This window comes from Glycine max, chromosome 13, assembly GCF_000004515.6.
Source record: "Glycine max cultivar Williams 82 chromosome 13, Glycine_max_v4.0, whole genome shotgun sequence".
In the NCBI taxonomy this organism is placed as follows: domain Eukaryota; kingdom Viridiplantae; phylum Streptophyta; class Magnoliopsida; order Fabales; family Fabaceae; genus Glycine; species Glycine max.
The window spans coordinates 38,394,895-38,408,096 of record NC_038249.2 but is presented as its reverse complement, the minus strand read 5'-3'; the positions used below and the strand labels follow the sequence as shown (position 1 = coordinate 38,408,096).

Genomic DNA, 13,202 nt, shown 5'->3' with positions numbered 1-13,202 from the left:
TTTTTAATGCAATCTGTTCCTGTATTATTTGTCCGAAATAATTGTATCCTCCTATTTGAAAATGCAGCAGAGAATGATTTTGTAATTGTGAGTCTCCTAGGCCAGCTCCTCAATTCTCTGCAACTGGAGTAAAAGTTAGTGCGTAAAATTAAATTCGTTATGATTTGTGCAAAATTAATTATACTCATAGTTAAGCAACTGAATTCGTACAAATTTGGTTTGATTTTCAAATTTATGTTTAGGCCAGAAAAAAAAAGAAATAAATACAAATTGCCTAGAGAGTTAGACCACACCACACACTAACAATGGCATTTGACCCTGCAGGGATTTTTTTTTTCATATCAATTGAATTTTTTTTTTAAATATCCAAACATTAATCGAATTAAATTAAATACTTCCTAAAGTGCTTCCATAAAGTTTTGGTAGGTGAACACGTGATTTGTCATAATTTGGTGGATTTCCTTCGCGACACTTGCATCATTCAAGCACCGCTTGGAAATCAAAGAAAAAATTAACTAATTGGACACGTTACCAAAAATTTAAGCACCCTAATTGGAATCGTTACAAAAAATGTTCTGTTCTCCACCACAAAATGTTAGGATCTGAATCGGTGAATCCCAATTTTATAGCTTGACATGATTATTTATTCATACAAAATAATATCCCTTTACCAACAAATCCAACCTAGTTTTTACTAATTTTTTATGCACCTTTTTAATTTTATTAATTTTCTATATAAACTCTAGAAGTTTTTGACCAAGTTAGTGGCATCTAACTTTTAGATCATCAAGGGGGTCACGATTGATCGGATATATAAAGATGCTAAGTGTTCTGCTATAGGAAAAGCTGCCATTAATTAGTGAAAGATGGGCAGAGAATTCCTTGCTATGTTTCGCGGTGGTCACGAAGATGAAGTAATTAGGCATCAATGTGGGGCTTTATTTTTGTCGGGAATGATTTTTCTGTCTCTTTTGGTTATATCAATGATCATATTTTCTTGTGGGGTTGACGATTCCCACAGGCATCGACGAAAAAGAAATCGTGGTCTAACTGGACTTGGTGGTAATGACGGTGGGGGTGGTTCTAATGACAGTGGAGGTGGCGGTGGAGGTGGTGGTGGCTAATTAGATCATCCGCTTGTAAAGGAAATTAATGATGCGACATGAGCATATGGAAGCTGTTAACTCCACATAGCTGTTAACTCCACATGCATGGCTAATTAGACCAACATAGCATGTATCTATAAATTTCAAATTGTATATACTACTGAATCTATTCAGCAGAGTTCCTTTAATTCTGAGATGATCAAAGTTCTGATTGTTGCACGCTTCTTCAACATTCAAGATAGTGTTATTAATTGCATAGTGTCATTTTTCATTTTTATTAGTAAGCATCGGCTTTTCTGTGGGTGTTAAATGTTATTGCTTTGTTTTCTTGCTTTTGTAGTTTTTATTAATTTGTTTGCTGCAATTGCACTTAATTTAAGCAGATCAGAGGAAAATGCTGCCTGGGTTGTGATCAAATCGGTATGAATGTAATAATATGCTACATCGATGTTTAAATGTTTAGGTTGAGAATGAGAAATAAATATGTGAATTGATTTGATTTAGGGAAAACTTAATTTCTTTTAATTATGTATAACTATTTCTATCCGTTTCCTTTCCGGCCAGGCTTCCATCGGTGTTGTGAGTCCTCCATTCTGATGTCACCCCTAAAGTTTTGCTCCATTATGTGTTTCTTTGACAATGCCTCTTTTTTTTATATCGTTGTATTCTTCTTTCCAATTATTTTTCCACTTTTATGGTGCGTTTGGCCACATTTTCGATCTTCGTTTTGGGTGTCAGGCTCCCTGACTAAGGCCTTGTTTGGCTTCCGCTGTCTGCACTGGCCCCTTTTTATGTCCTAGATGCACTTATCCTTGTCTTTCTCCCAGATGCACTAGTCGCAATTATGTCTCAGATGCAATATTGCCTCTTTCCCAGAAGATGAACTTAGTTTTTCAGGTTTTAAATAACTTGGGCCTCCATTATTGTTGGTTTGAAGCTTCCAATGCTGATTTTAAGAAAGTCAAAAATTGTTTCGCTTGTCATAAATTTTCTTAGGCGGATGGGTATTTCAGCTTTCTCTTGCAATTATATATGTTATATTTCTATCAAAACATTGTTTTCAGTGAAGCTCCATTTTTAGCTTGAGGGAGAGGATTGAGAATCAAAAATAAAATATGATTTGATAGATCTGATTTAAGGAAAATTTAATCTTCTTTAATTATGTGTAATTATTATTATTAGTCTATATAAACGAGTATCCTGACACACATTTTCAATCACTATACTTTTATTCTTCCTCTTAAACAGTTTAATAGGAAAAATTGTCTTTCACATGACCTGATTAAATTAAATCAAGGTATCTGTACAATAGTATGCTATAACTAAGAGAGTTGTGCTTAAAAAAAAAAAACTAATAGAGTTTGTTAAGAAAAATTATAAACGAATAGGTGTGTGTTTAGTTTATTGGTAGAAAATTGCGTGAACACAAAATTATAGGAAAATTATCACAAAAATTATTCTTTATTATTTTAAAGAAATCATGTTTCTAAAATTATCAAACATGCACTACTTCATTTTGGGGCGAATTCAGTAAACTGGGATGAAAGGAACCAAGAGTTGAAGAAAGGTAGGAAGATAAAATGATAAATGACCTAGAAAAAGAAAAAGTGCTTGGATCAACTATTATCGCCCGGAGAAATTCTAGCGGTCTAATTTATTTTTGGGCAACAAAAGGGACAAAGGCCCAAAAGAGAAAAATAGGAAAAATATATCAAAAGTCTGAAGATGGATCTAGAGGATGCTAATTGTGGCACAGATCTCTCAAATCTTTATCATGAATCAGAAAGGCTGAACCAGAAGCTGGAGGATGCTCCTAAATGATTCAAACTTTTAATTAAGATATGACAAATGAAGATAATGGCAGTCACAAGATATATATGACAGTTGGGTGTTAGGTGACCTACTTCATATTTAACCCACGTTATTCAGATTAATTTTATTCACGCCAAGTAAAATCACATTGTTCAAATTAATTTATTCATTATACGTAAGTGGCATCCTTTATAAGCATCAAGTATCAGTTACCAGTTGGACATGTCAACTTCAATTATTAATTTGTTTTTTTTTTCCTGGTTATTTTTAAAGAAAGAAAAGGAGTATGTATAGAGAACTTAAGCGTCACGACTATATATAGAAAACTTAAGCGTTAGAAGTTGGAGAAGTGAAATTAAGATGGGCAGAGACTTCTCCCTCGGCGCATATGGTGACCATGAGGTAGAAATTACCCCTTTCACGTTTGGCTTAATTATGGCCTTGCATGTGTTTGGCATGATCCTTATATCCCTCTCGATAATATCAATGGCCATATTTTCCTGCGGTGAATATGATAATGGCTCCAACAAGTCTCGGAGGAGTGATGATCATGATGCTAATACCATAGGTGCATGTTGTACTGAAGATTATATATAATATATATATGTGTGAGAAATATCACAGTGTGAGTTACTTTTTTTATATTTATAAAATGTCATGCATGTAATCCTTTAATTAGTTGAGTTTTGTTTATATTTACTTTTGTAAAAAGAGAAAAAGTTTTGCATGAGAGACGACATGTTTAACTATTATTGATCTTATTAGTTTAGGGTGACATGGTTTGTATGCAAGAAATATACAATTTCATGTGTCAACTAATAATTAATTATACAATTCGTTATTGATCTTAGTTTAGAAGTCTTTGTGCAGGTGTATATGCAGCTTTTCATTTGAGATTGTTGTTGCTCACCGGAATTCTCTCTATGATCTCTTGAAGCATCACAATGTTTGGAAACAGTTTCGAATAACATACATTCGTATATTTTATAGAGTTTACCACCATATGTATGCAAAAACTTTTATATTATTTTTAAGATAATTATTATAAAAATTAATTTACAAATTATATTTGTTCTGCAAAGAAGAAAATTAAAACTGGGCATAACCTTCTCAATAACATGCTTTCAAATGGACAATTATCACCATAGTCATAGAAGTGTAAATTCAAGTATTATTCTTCTTTTAAAAAAAAATTTAAAAATATTTTCAAATATAACATTGTTCTTTTTTAATTTTCAACAAATTTGCCCAAATTCTTTTCAAAATTAATTTTCTATTTGCTTTCTTAAAAATAAAAATATTTTATTTTGACAGGAGATAAATGAATATTCTTAAAGTTATTATAAACTTACAAAATGACTTAGATAAATACTTTAAAGTGATGTATCAGTGACATTGTAAGATTAAAATTTTCACCCTTCTTTACGTGTGAATCAATTTTTTAAACGTAATTTATTTTTTCACATGACAATCTTCTGAAGAAAAACATAAAAGGTTTTTTTTTCACTTTTTTTTTCCATTTTACTAAACCTTAATAGAGATTTCATTTTTAAACTATTTTTCATCATTTGGTTGTAATTGTTATGACACCCATTATAAATTTTACATAAAAAAAAAATAGTCTAATTAACTATAAATAATTAATAAGTAACTAGGGCTCCCTGCAAACCTGAAGTGAGGGCTTGAGGTGGCTCTTTAGGGTTTGAAGCTACCATTGAGTCAATGGTCAACCATTGAATTCAAATTAAATGACATCAATACAAAATATTCTCAATACTCACGTAAAACAACATATAATCAAAAGTCAAATAACTAGAATTACTTATTTTGTTTGAAAAGGTCCATATATGCATGCATATATATGATTTGTTAAGACAAGTACTTGAAGGATCTCACTCCTATGCTCTATTTGACACGGTTAGATCCTAATAAGTACTCATCCCAAATGACTCCTTAGTGCATTATTTTGAAAACAAAAACTCTCAACACGGGTATTATTTTTTTGCTTTTCACTACCTTGCGCTAGTTGTGATGAATTTGAGGATGAGGACGAAGTGAACAACGAAAGAGAGAGTCTCATATTAGTTTCTTGTTCACTTTCTGAATCTTTGTTCATCTGGTGATCTCTAACATTTCTTGAATATTCTTGACTTAGTTTTAGTTCCAAGAAACTTGGAGACCCTTTCTTCTCATTCAACCTCTCTAATTGGTCTTTGATGTCACCTTGTTTCCATATTTGAACCTGATTTATGAATTCTGGCATCCGATTTTTCACATCATGAGCCTACAATCCAAAAGGATCCATTACCTTGGCTAATGCAAAATATATATACTGACAAATGAACTCCAAATTAAATATCACACAATGTGGCAATTTATTTTAAAATTATAAACCAGTTATGGAGAATATAAACTCACCCCATTTGATTGGGAGAATAAATAGATAGAAGTGAAGTTATTTTCGTGAGATCTACTAGAAAACACTTTTTTTCCCCAAATTGAAATGAAATGGGACAAAATAAGATCTCGATCTCCTTTTATTTTTTTTTGTTTTTAATTTTTAATTTTTTATAATATAAAAAATTAAAAAATAATAAAAAGTTTATATATGTTGTTTGTTTTTCCATTCTCTTTTTTCACGCATCTAAATAATATACTTTTTCTACTGTATTTCTCTTTTATTTCTATCATTCTTATTTCTCCTTTAATTTACGTATTTCAATTCTCATAATTAGCTAGGAAAATCAAATAATATCAATTGGCAGGTAAAAATGTGAGTAATGTAGCAGTTTTATTACCTCAGCATCAAACTTGGCGTGGCCAGTGAAGTTAGGACTGCAGAAACTACGTTGATACTGATAATTATATAAATCTTTGTCCCACCCTGAACTTGATCTTATTATCATGTGACTATTGAAGAGTGCTGTTGGGTGTAATCTACACAGAGGAACATTAAAGATATATCAAAATTTTATCCATGTTTTAATACATGTATTAATTATAATTAATTTCTCCACTGGCTAGTTTTCTTTTCTATACCTTGAAGAACCATGACCACTTTCATAAGGTCTTTGTTCCAACAGTAGAGATGATGGCAAATAGTTTCTATTATCATTCCCAAAGTGTCGTGGGGCATTAAGTCTTCCGTACATATCAAAAATACTATGCCTTCCTTGCATTGCCCTATTGTGGGGTAAAACTGTAATAAAACACAGTGAATGATCATGCATATGACGATGGAAACCCTTGCAAACATGAAATAGGCATGCCGCGTGCAATAAGTTCAAAACATGATTTTACTACAACATATAATTAAGGTTGTGAAAAATTTACCTTGGCCGGACTCATCAAGCTTTTTACTTCGATACATCTGAATTCAAAAAATATAATTACAGCGTTACACAAAGGTAGAAATAATAAATTATTTTGCAAAAAAGACCTGTTTCTAGCTGGATTATAATCAAGCAAACAATTAAACCCATTAAGCTGTATATTTAAATTTGTTTATAATGAATATACCTGCAAATGGCTCTTTACATGTGCAATGCTGAGTCCTTTCACATTCATCAACTGGAGAACCAACTTAGGCGTTGCTCCTGTACGAGATATGATCAGTGAAACGTAAGGTTCGAAACAAAAATGAAATGTGATCATACCACAAATCTATTCATACTTAGTAAGAGAAAGAAATAGAAATAAACGTTAGTATAGTATAACCAGTGATATGACATGTGAATAAAATAAGGATGAGTGTTCATATACTCGAAAATAGAAATCTACAGTTTGAAATCAGATTAATCTTTGACAAATTATGCTTTATTTTCAAAAAAACTTTCAGAAATTAAAGAAATAATTTAAAAAATAAATCAAACGAAGCATGTTCTCAATTGTTCCATTTGGTAACGTACGTATAATAAAATCCATCACTAGCTAGCTAGAAGCTAATTAAGTTTATAAGCTTGAGTGAGTTGCACTTACTTTCTTGTCCACCAAGCCTCTCAACAGCATGCACAAAAGCTAAATGGAGGTCAGGAGTCCAACGAAGCCTTGGCATTTTGGACCGCACATATTGTCTAACAGTAGATGCACGCTCTTTCCCTTCTTCACTAGAGCTATTGTTGCTACTCAAATTACCTTCTTGTGATGAAATGCCATTGCTAGTCATGAGGCCATCATCATCACTGGTGCTATCATCTCCACCACCATCCACAGCTTCTTCATTCAAATCGAAAAATGAACGTTTTCTTCTAAGAGTTGGAGAAGAGGGTTTGCTACTACTTCCACTCTTATGATGATCTTCTTCAGATACGCAAATTGTCTCATCCATTTTTATTAAGGTAGTTAATTCTTTTAAATACACCTTTTCCCCTGCAGGTAGAGTGAAGGTCGGGAATTCAGGAAGACACGTAAAACACAGTCACCATATAAGTTAATTTGTCATTTGTGCAATAAGTATTGCCATAACCAAGATGATATGTTGCATATGTGGGCAAAAACAAATGTATTTTACTTAGTTGTACTGATTTTGAAGACTATATATATATATGATGCTTTAGAAGGATTCGTTGTCTTCTTACATTTGTACCATAAATTTATTGCAACTCTTTGATTGTTCCTAGGTCTTGGAATTCCACACTAACCAATATATAACTTACAATTTGAAAATTGACATATATAGAAAAACGCATCACCTATACAGTAGTACCTATCTAAGTGTAACTGTACTACGTGATCTATATAATTTTAGTTTTAGTAATTCTTACTGTGAATATTAGTTTGTTTGTGCTTAAGCTTTCTTTTCATTTTATATTTTTCTAATCAATTAATAGGAGCTCCTTTTTCCCTTCTTTCGTTTGGAAATTAAGGGGATGTGGCAGATGTCTATAAGGCTCACATTTGAACTTCCACGGTTAATAAGAATTCTGAAAGCAACTATATATATCCTTTCTAATTTCAAGTGCTATAAAGGAAGAGATCCAAAACCAAAAAAAAGTCAAGACTTGAAGCCAAATAGAAGTGGTTATTCCTAAAAAAAATTAAGTTGATGTTATATCATTCTAATTAAAAGATTAAAAAACATGAAGATGGGAAGAGTAAGCAATTTGAATTGTTCATAAGGTGCAAAAGAGAAATTAAGAAGTATAGAGATAGAGAGACATGTAAGTAGTTTTGTGCAAACCATTGGTGACGATCGGTGAAGCTTAATAACCGCCTTGAGTATCCCTTCCAAGATAACTGCGACCAAACAAAACCACCAAAGATGATTCAACAGAAGGCCAAAGCTTGTTTCGAAGATCCAACAAAACCTAAAATCAGTTTTGCAACTGATCAATAGCAGAAGAGAATGATTCAAGCATATCTATTGCTGCAAGAGATCAGTAGTACTACGTGAACCCTTTAGTGTTCATGGATCCAATATATGTTAAAGAAGAGAAAACACAATATACGTGAAGAGAGCGATTACTGATCGAGTGGTAGTTCCTTGCAGAATTAAGAAGCTTAATCAGGGTGCATTATTAGCAAGTGGGACTGGTTGGAATGTATGGAAAATTAAGCCTAAAATACCATTAGTCATCGCACATCAAATCAAATATTCTCACAAATTAGAATATTCAAATATAATAAAATATTTTACATTTAGAAGACGATGGTCGGACAAAAAACCACTTGTGTTTTCTCTGACTTTTAATATTTTTTTCCATTTTGGTTTTAAAACATATTTGGGGTAGCAAGTAGCTATAGCCGGAGCTAACAGCATATACGAGATCAAAGGCACGCATATGACCCCTATTTTGTACTATTAAGAATCATGTGATTTTTTTTAACCTTTTTATTTTTCCAATTTTTCTATTTGACAGAGGTTGTGTCCCCATGCCTCTCTTCCAATTTCCTTCTTGCCTACCTCTCCGTGATAATCTTTACTATTAATGTCATTAGTTGACCTCTGTTACTGACAACTCCCATTTATTTTTATTTTATAAAAATATTCTTAATAAGGTTGCAGCCATATATATAGTAACATATCAATTTTTTTGAGGGCGTATATATTGACCAACATTTATAACTTTAAGCTCTTGTCTTCAAACACAAATCTCTTAAATTCCTTTCTTTATTCTTGCATCTCTCACTGCATACTAATTACTGTCATTCTTTCGCCTGAACTAATTCATTTCCTTTTATTTTGGTTCACGATCATTTGATATATATATATATATTAGTATGTGTTACATACATAACTTATTAAGTTGGTTTTAAGTCTTAACTAGTCCTTAATTTAAATGGGACTTGTACAATTGTACAAAGCATGTACCTGAAGGTGAACAACATTATATAGTCACCGAGAATTCTATAAGTATAAGAAATATAATGTATCAGCAGAAAGTTAACATGCAGTATATAGATAGATAAGTACCAAAATTCCAATAAAAATTACTCTACATATTAATCCTATATTGGCCTATGATACTGATGAAGACACAGCAGCCTCAAGTGTCTAACTTGAAAAACGAATGTTTTAGACATTTCAAAGTTTTGTCTTGCTAAACTATATCCGTTATTTCTAGTAGGAAAATTAAGTAAAACTCCTAGCACGCAAGTCCTATATTAATATATAATGAACTCCAAATCCCAAAGTGTAAAATAGTCAAATATATACGATCTATATATAACCTCGAAAAGTTAATGTCATGTCTTAACTAATTAATAATGGATACATTGGCAATGATAGGGGTAAAGAAACGTAGGGGCAAGTGTTTGTCCTATATGCTTCTTTTATCTCGAAAACTAACTTTAAATGCTTGTATGCCCGAGAAAATGTAAAAATATATACATCCTGCTACTTAAATACTTTTTTCTGGCGATACTTAAATACATCCTGCTATAAAATTAAAATAAATAAAAAATACTTTTTATGATAACTGAAACTCAATTAATAGTGTTTGAATATCAGTTTTGTTGGATAAAAATTATGAACTAATATACATTGATGATTTTCTTTCCTTACACTCCAGTCAATACTATATCATTTGCCACTCAGGTTGAATAAATCTCTCATCTAATAGGTGTTTGAATCCCACGGCCTTTTTTTTAAGGAATCTCACGGTCTTTTACGATAAGATAAAATGTAAATTTTCTACGTGTATTTTGAGTTAAGAGTTTTTATTGAACTGGATTATCATTCCTTCACGAAATTTGTTTATAAAAAAAATAATTCGCCTTTTATTTTTCCGTAGAGCTGTAGAATTACTCAAGGCCTATTTTTGTGTGTGTGAATTAAAAACCTAAAAATTCGTTTGCAAACATATATTAAAAAAAAAAACATAGGGAGAGAACACGGTAAAGATGGCCAAAGTAAAATACAAGATGATGCATGCATGGTAAATACAATAATAATCTTGTGTACTATTTGATATTCCCTCGAATTGTCTCATTTATGGATCGTCTTCCCTATTGTCCAAGGAGTTACTTTCTCGAGCATCTTAGAGAGAATTTGAGCCACTTGTCATGAGATCATGGACACTATATATATTTATTTATTCAATTCCTTGCAGCACAGAGTGTAGGTCCCAATGAGGAATCATTTTCAAGGATTAGGTTTTGGCTACAAGACACCCAATATTAATTTTGACTATAGATAAGTATGAACACAGTTTTACGTGTGTGTTGGAGGACTCAAAAGGAGAGAGAGAAGCTCAATGAAGACAAATATTCGAAGGATTAAACAAAGCTATTGGATTGGAAAGGCTATATGGGGAGAGAAGAAATGGGTTCTCGATCGTGCGGATTCACAAGGAAATAGAGAGAAATTCTCGTAGCTCTACGTACCGGCTTATACAAAACTTTTATTGTTTGTCATTTTCTGTGCATGGGAGTTGACATGTTGCATATTTTAGGAACACTTGCAGAGAAGCAAAGAATCTTTCTCAGAATTACAGGTTTTAATTATTGTATCATAACATCTTTTGCCCGTTGGCAAAGGTCTACCACCTAATTTTAATTATTAATTTTGTATATATAAATATAATTATTCAATTTGCTAGGTCTATTTCAGTCACTTTATACATATAGGTTTTATATTTCTAATTAGTAGTGAAGTCATTTTCTTCCCTTATCTGCTATATTTTTTTTTCCTTCAGAGTTTTCATTTTTGTTTCTTATATAGCTACTCTGAATTCTTACCAGAAATGGAGGTAGGTGTATAATTAAATTAAAACCAAATCCTTCATTTATTGTCATTTCCTCTAACAACAATTATATTTAGACACTTCAACAATACAGTATCAATTCTTAATATTTTTCTTATTTTATGATGCCATATTAGTTATTATATTTCTCTTTCTCTCTTAGCTTTGAGTTTGTCTACTATCCATACATGATTTTTCTAAGGTTGAATTAAATTTAGATCCTATACTAATTATTTCTTATATAATGTCCCTGGACCAATCCAAAATTTGTGCTTATAAGCAAGATTGTCTAGATTCCTCAATCAATTGAACTCGAATCATCTAATAAATCAGATTAGTTTGACCTTGATCAAAATATATATATACCTTTAAAAACATTTTCTTGTGATCTTATATTAAGTAATAATATGACCAAAATAGTATATATATATATATAATATAAAAAAAAAAAAAAAAAAAAGTAAAACATAATTAACTTCCATCTTACTATTAGCTTTTAGGTCTTGAATTCCAAGATATATCAAGTTACCTACATATTATTAGATCACTTACAAATATCTACTTTTGCACACTTTATATGTTCAATCCTCAACATGTGGAGGGTGTGTTAGAAATCACACATTGACTAATGATACAATCAAACTTGTGTCTATATGTGGAGGACAATTCTCACTTTATGATCTAATTTTTTGGATTGAGTTAAACCAAAATCCAAATTCAATCTAATATCCAATCTTGCAAACTTTATGTTCAAGATGTCTAGTTCTTGGTATGAAGGGTTGTTGGAGATTCCACATAAACTAATGAATGACAAAAATAATGTATATAAATAGGAAATAATCTTCATCTCATGAGATAGTTTTTGAGGTTGAGTCAAACCAAATTTTTAATTCTAAGATGATATCAAAATCTATCAAGTCACTTGTTATTGAGTTATTATTAGACCACTCATAGATGTCTAACCCTATAAACTTCACACTCAAAATGTTTAATGCTCACCATATAATTAAGGAAGATGTGTTGGAGATCTCACATTAACTAATGATTTGACAAAAATAATGTATATGAGTGGGGAGAAACCCTCACCCTTATGATTAAGTTATTAGGATTAAGTTAGACCTAAATTTGAACTATAAGATGACACCAAATCTAATCCGAATAGTTTTAGTTGAACCTATAAGACCACCCGCTATTAATCAAACCAATTACAAATATCCAATCCTACAAACTTTATGTTAAAGATCTTTAGTTGTCAACGTGAAGAGGGATATTAGGGATCTCACATTAACTAATGATCATGTGATCCAAATAATATATATAAGTGGAGGGACAACCATCATCTCATGAACTAACTTGTTATTGTTGAACCTATTGAATCATTTGTTATCGAGTTATTATTGGATCACTTACAAATGTTTAATCTTGCAAATTTCAAGCTCAAAATGTCTAGTTGGGACACTTTTACTTTGCTATTATTCTATCAGAATTTACTCTGAATATATTCACCCGTCTTCACAATTGGCTTTGACTGACAACTTGAATCTCAACTCACATACACCTTTTTTTAATTTATATATAATTCTTTAAGGAAAATAAGCTTGAATATCATCTTCTCAAACTAAATTAGTTCATGCACAAAAATGGAAATAGCCTAAACAAAATAGTGTAAAAAAAGATAAAAAGGACATAAAACCTATTTTTGTAGAGGCTGTCTACAAGGTCAATTTCTGCATCTATGTCAACCTAAATAGGCATAGTTCCTACGCGAGGATATTTAATTTAATGTTTAAACAGTTACTCCATGCTAGTAGACCAGTAGTCTTAACAAGATGTTGGGGTTTTGTTTAGGAAAGTGGGTGATACATACACTAGGAAAAGTGATATTTCCTCAACCGAAGTGATAAAATAGAAGTACCTATATACAAGAATCAGGTGGGAAATACAAATAAATGTAAAGTCAAACGTATGTGCATTGTTTTAATTACTCTGTTATTCTGTCCAACTATATACTATAACTACTGACCTCTTCCAGTAGGTAAGCACTAAAACTTGTCATTTTCGTATGTACAGGATTGGCTCTCAATCACTTTTATATTCCTTA

General features: G+C 31.5%; 1 protein-coding gene across 2 annotated transcripts; it reads right to left on the bottom strand.

Annotated features, from left to right (window-relative positions):
• Nucleotides 1–4,712: 4,712 nt before the first annotated feature.
• On the bottom strand, nt 4,713–8,463 carry LOC100789731 (probable transcription factor KAN2). Of its 2 annotated transcripts, none has more exons than XM_041008432.1 (8): nt 8,366–8,463; nt 8,098–8,153; nt 6,897–7,286; nt 6,438–6,514; nt 6,252–6,288; nt 5,958–6,117; nt 5,717–5,855; nt 4,713–5,202 (listed from the first exon to the last, which is right to left on the bottom strand). In XM_041008432.1, the coding sequence occupies exons 3-8, from the start codon at nt 7,243–7,245 to the stop codon at nt 4,855–4,857; spliced, it is 1,110 nt and encodes a 369-aa protein (XP_040864366.1). In that variant the 5' UTR covers nt 7,246–7,286; nt 8,098–8,153; nt 8,366–8,463; the 3' UTR covers nt 4,713–4,854. The 2 variants fall into 2 exon arrangements, with proteins under 2 accessions (XP_040864366.1, XP_025980724.1); XM_026124939.2 differs by having other exon boundaries at nt 8,383–8,456.
• Nucleotides 8,464–13,202: the final 4,739 nt, after the last annotated feature.

Coding starts and splice junctions, on each gene's coding strand:
- LOC100789731 (XM_041008432.1), bottom strand. CDS start 7,245: ATGGATGAGACAATTTGCGTATCTGAAGAAGATCATCATAAGAGTGGA. Junction 6,289..6,437: donor ATGTAAAGAGCCATTTGCAG/GTATATTCATTA, acceptor TTTTGAATTCAG/ATGTATCGAAGTAAAAAGCT. Junction 5,856..5,957: donor AGTGGTCATGGTTCTTCAAG/GTATAGAAAAGA, acceptor TCCTCTGTGTAG/ATTACACCCAACAGCACTCT.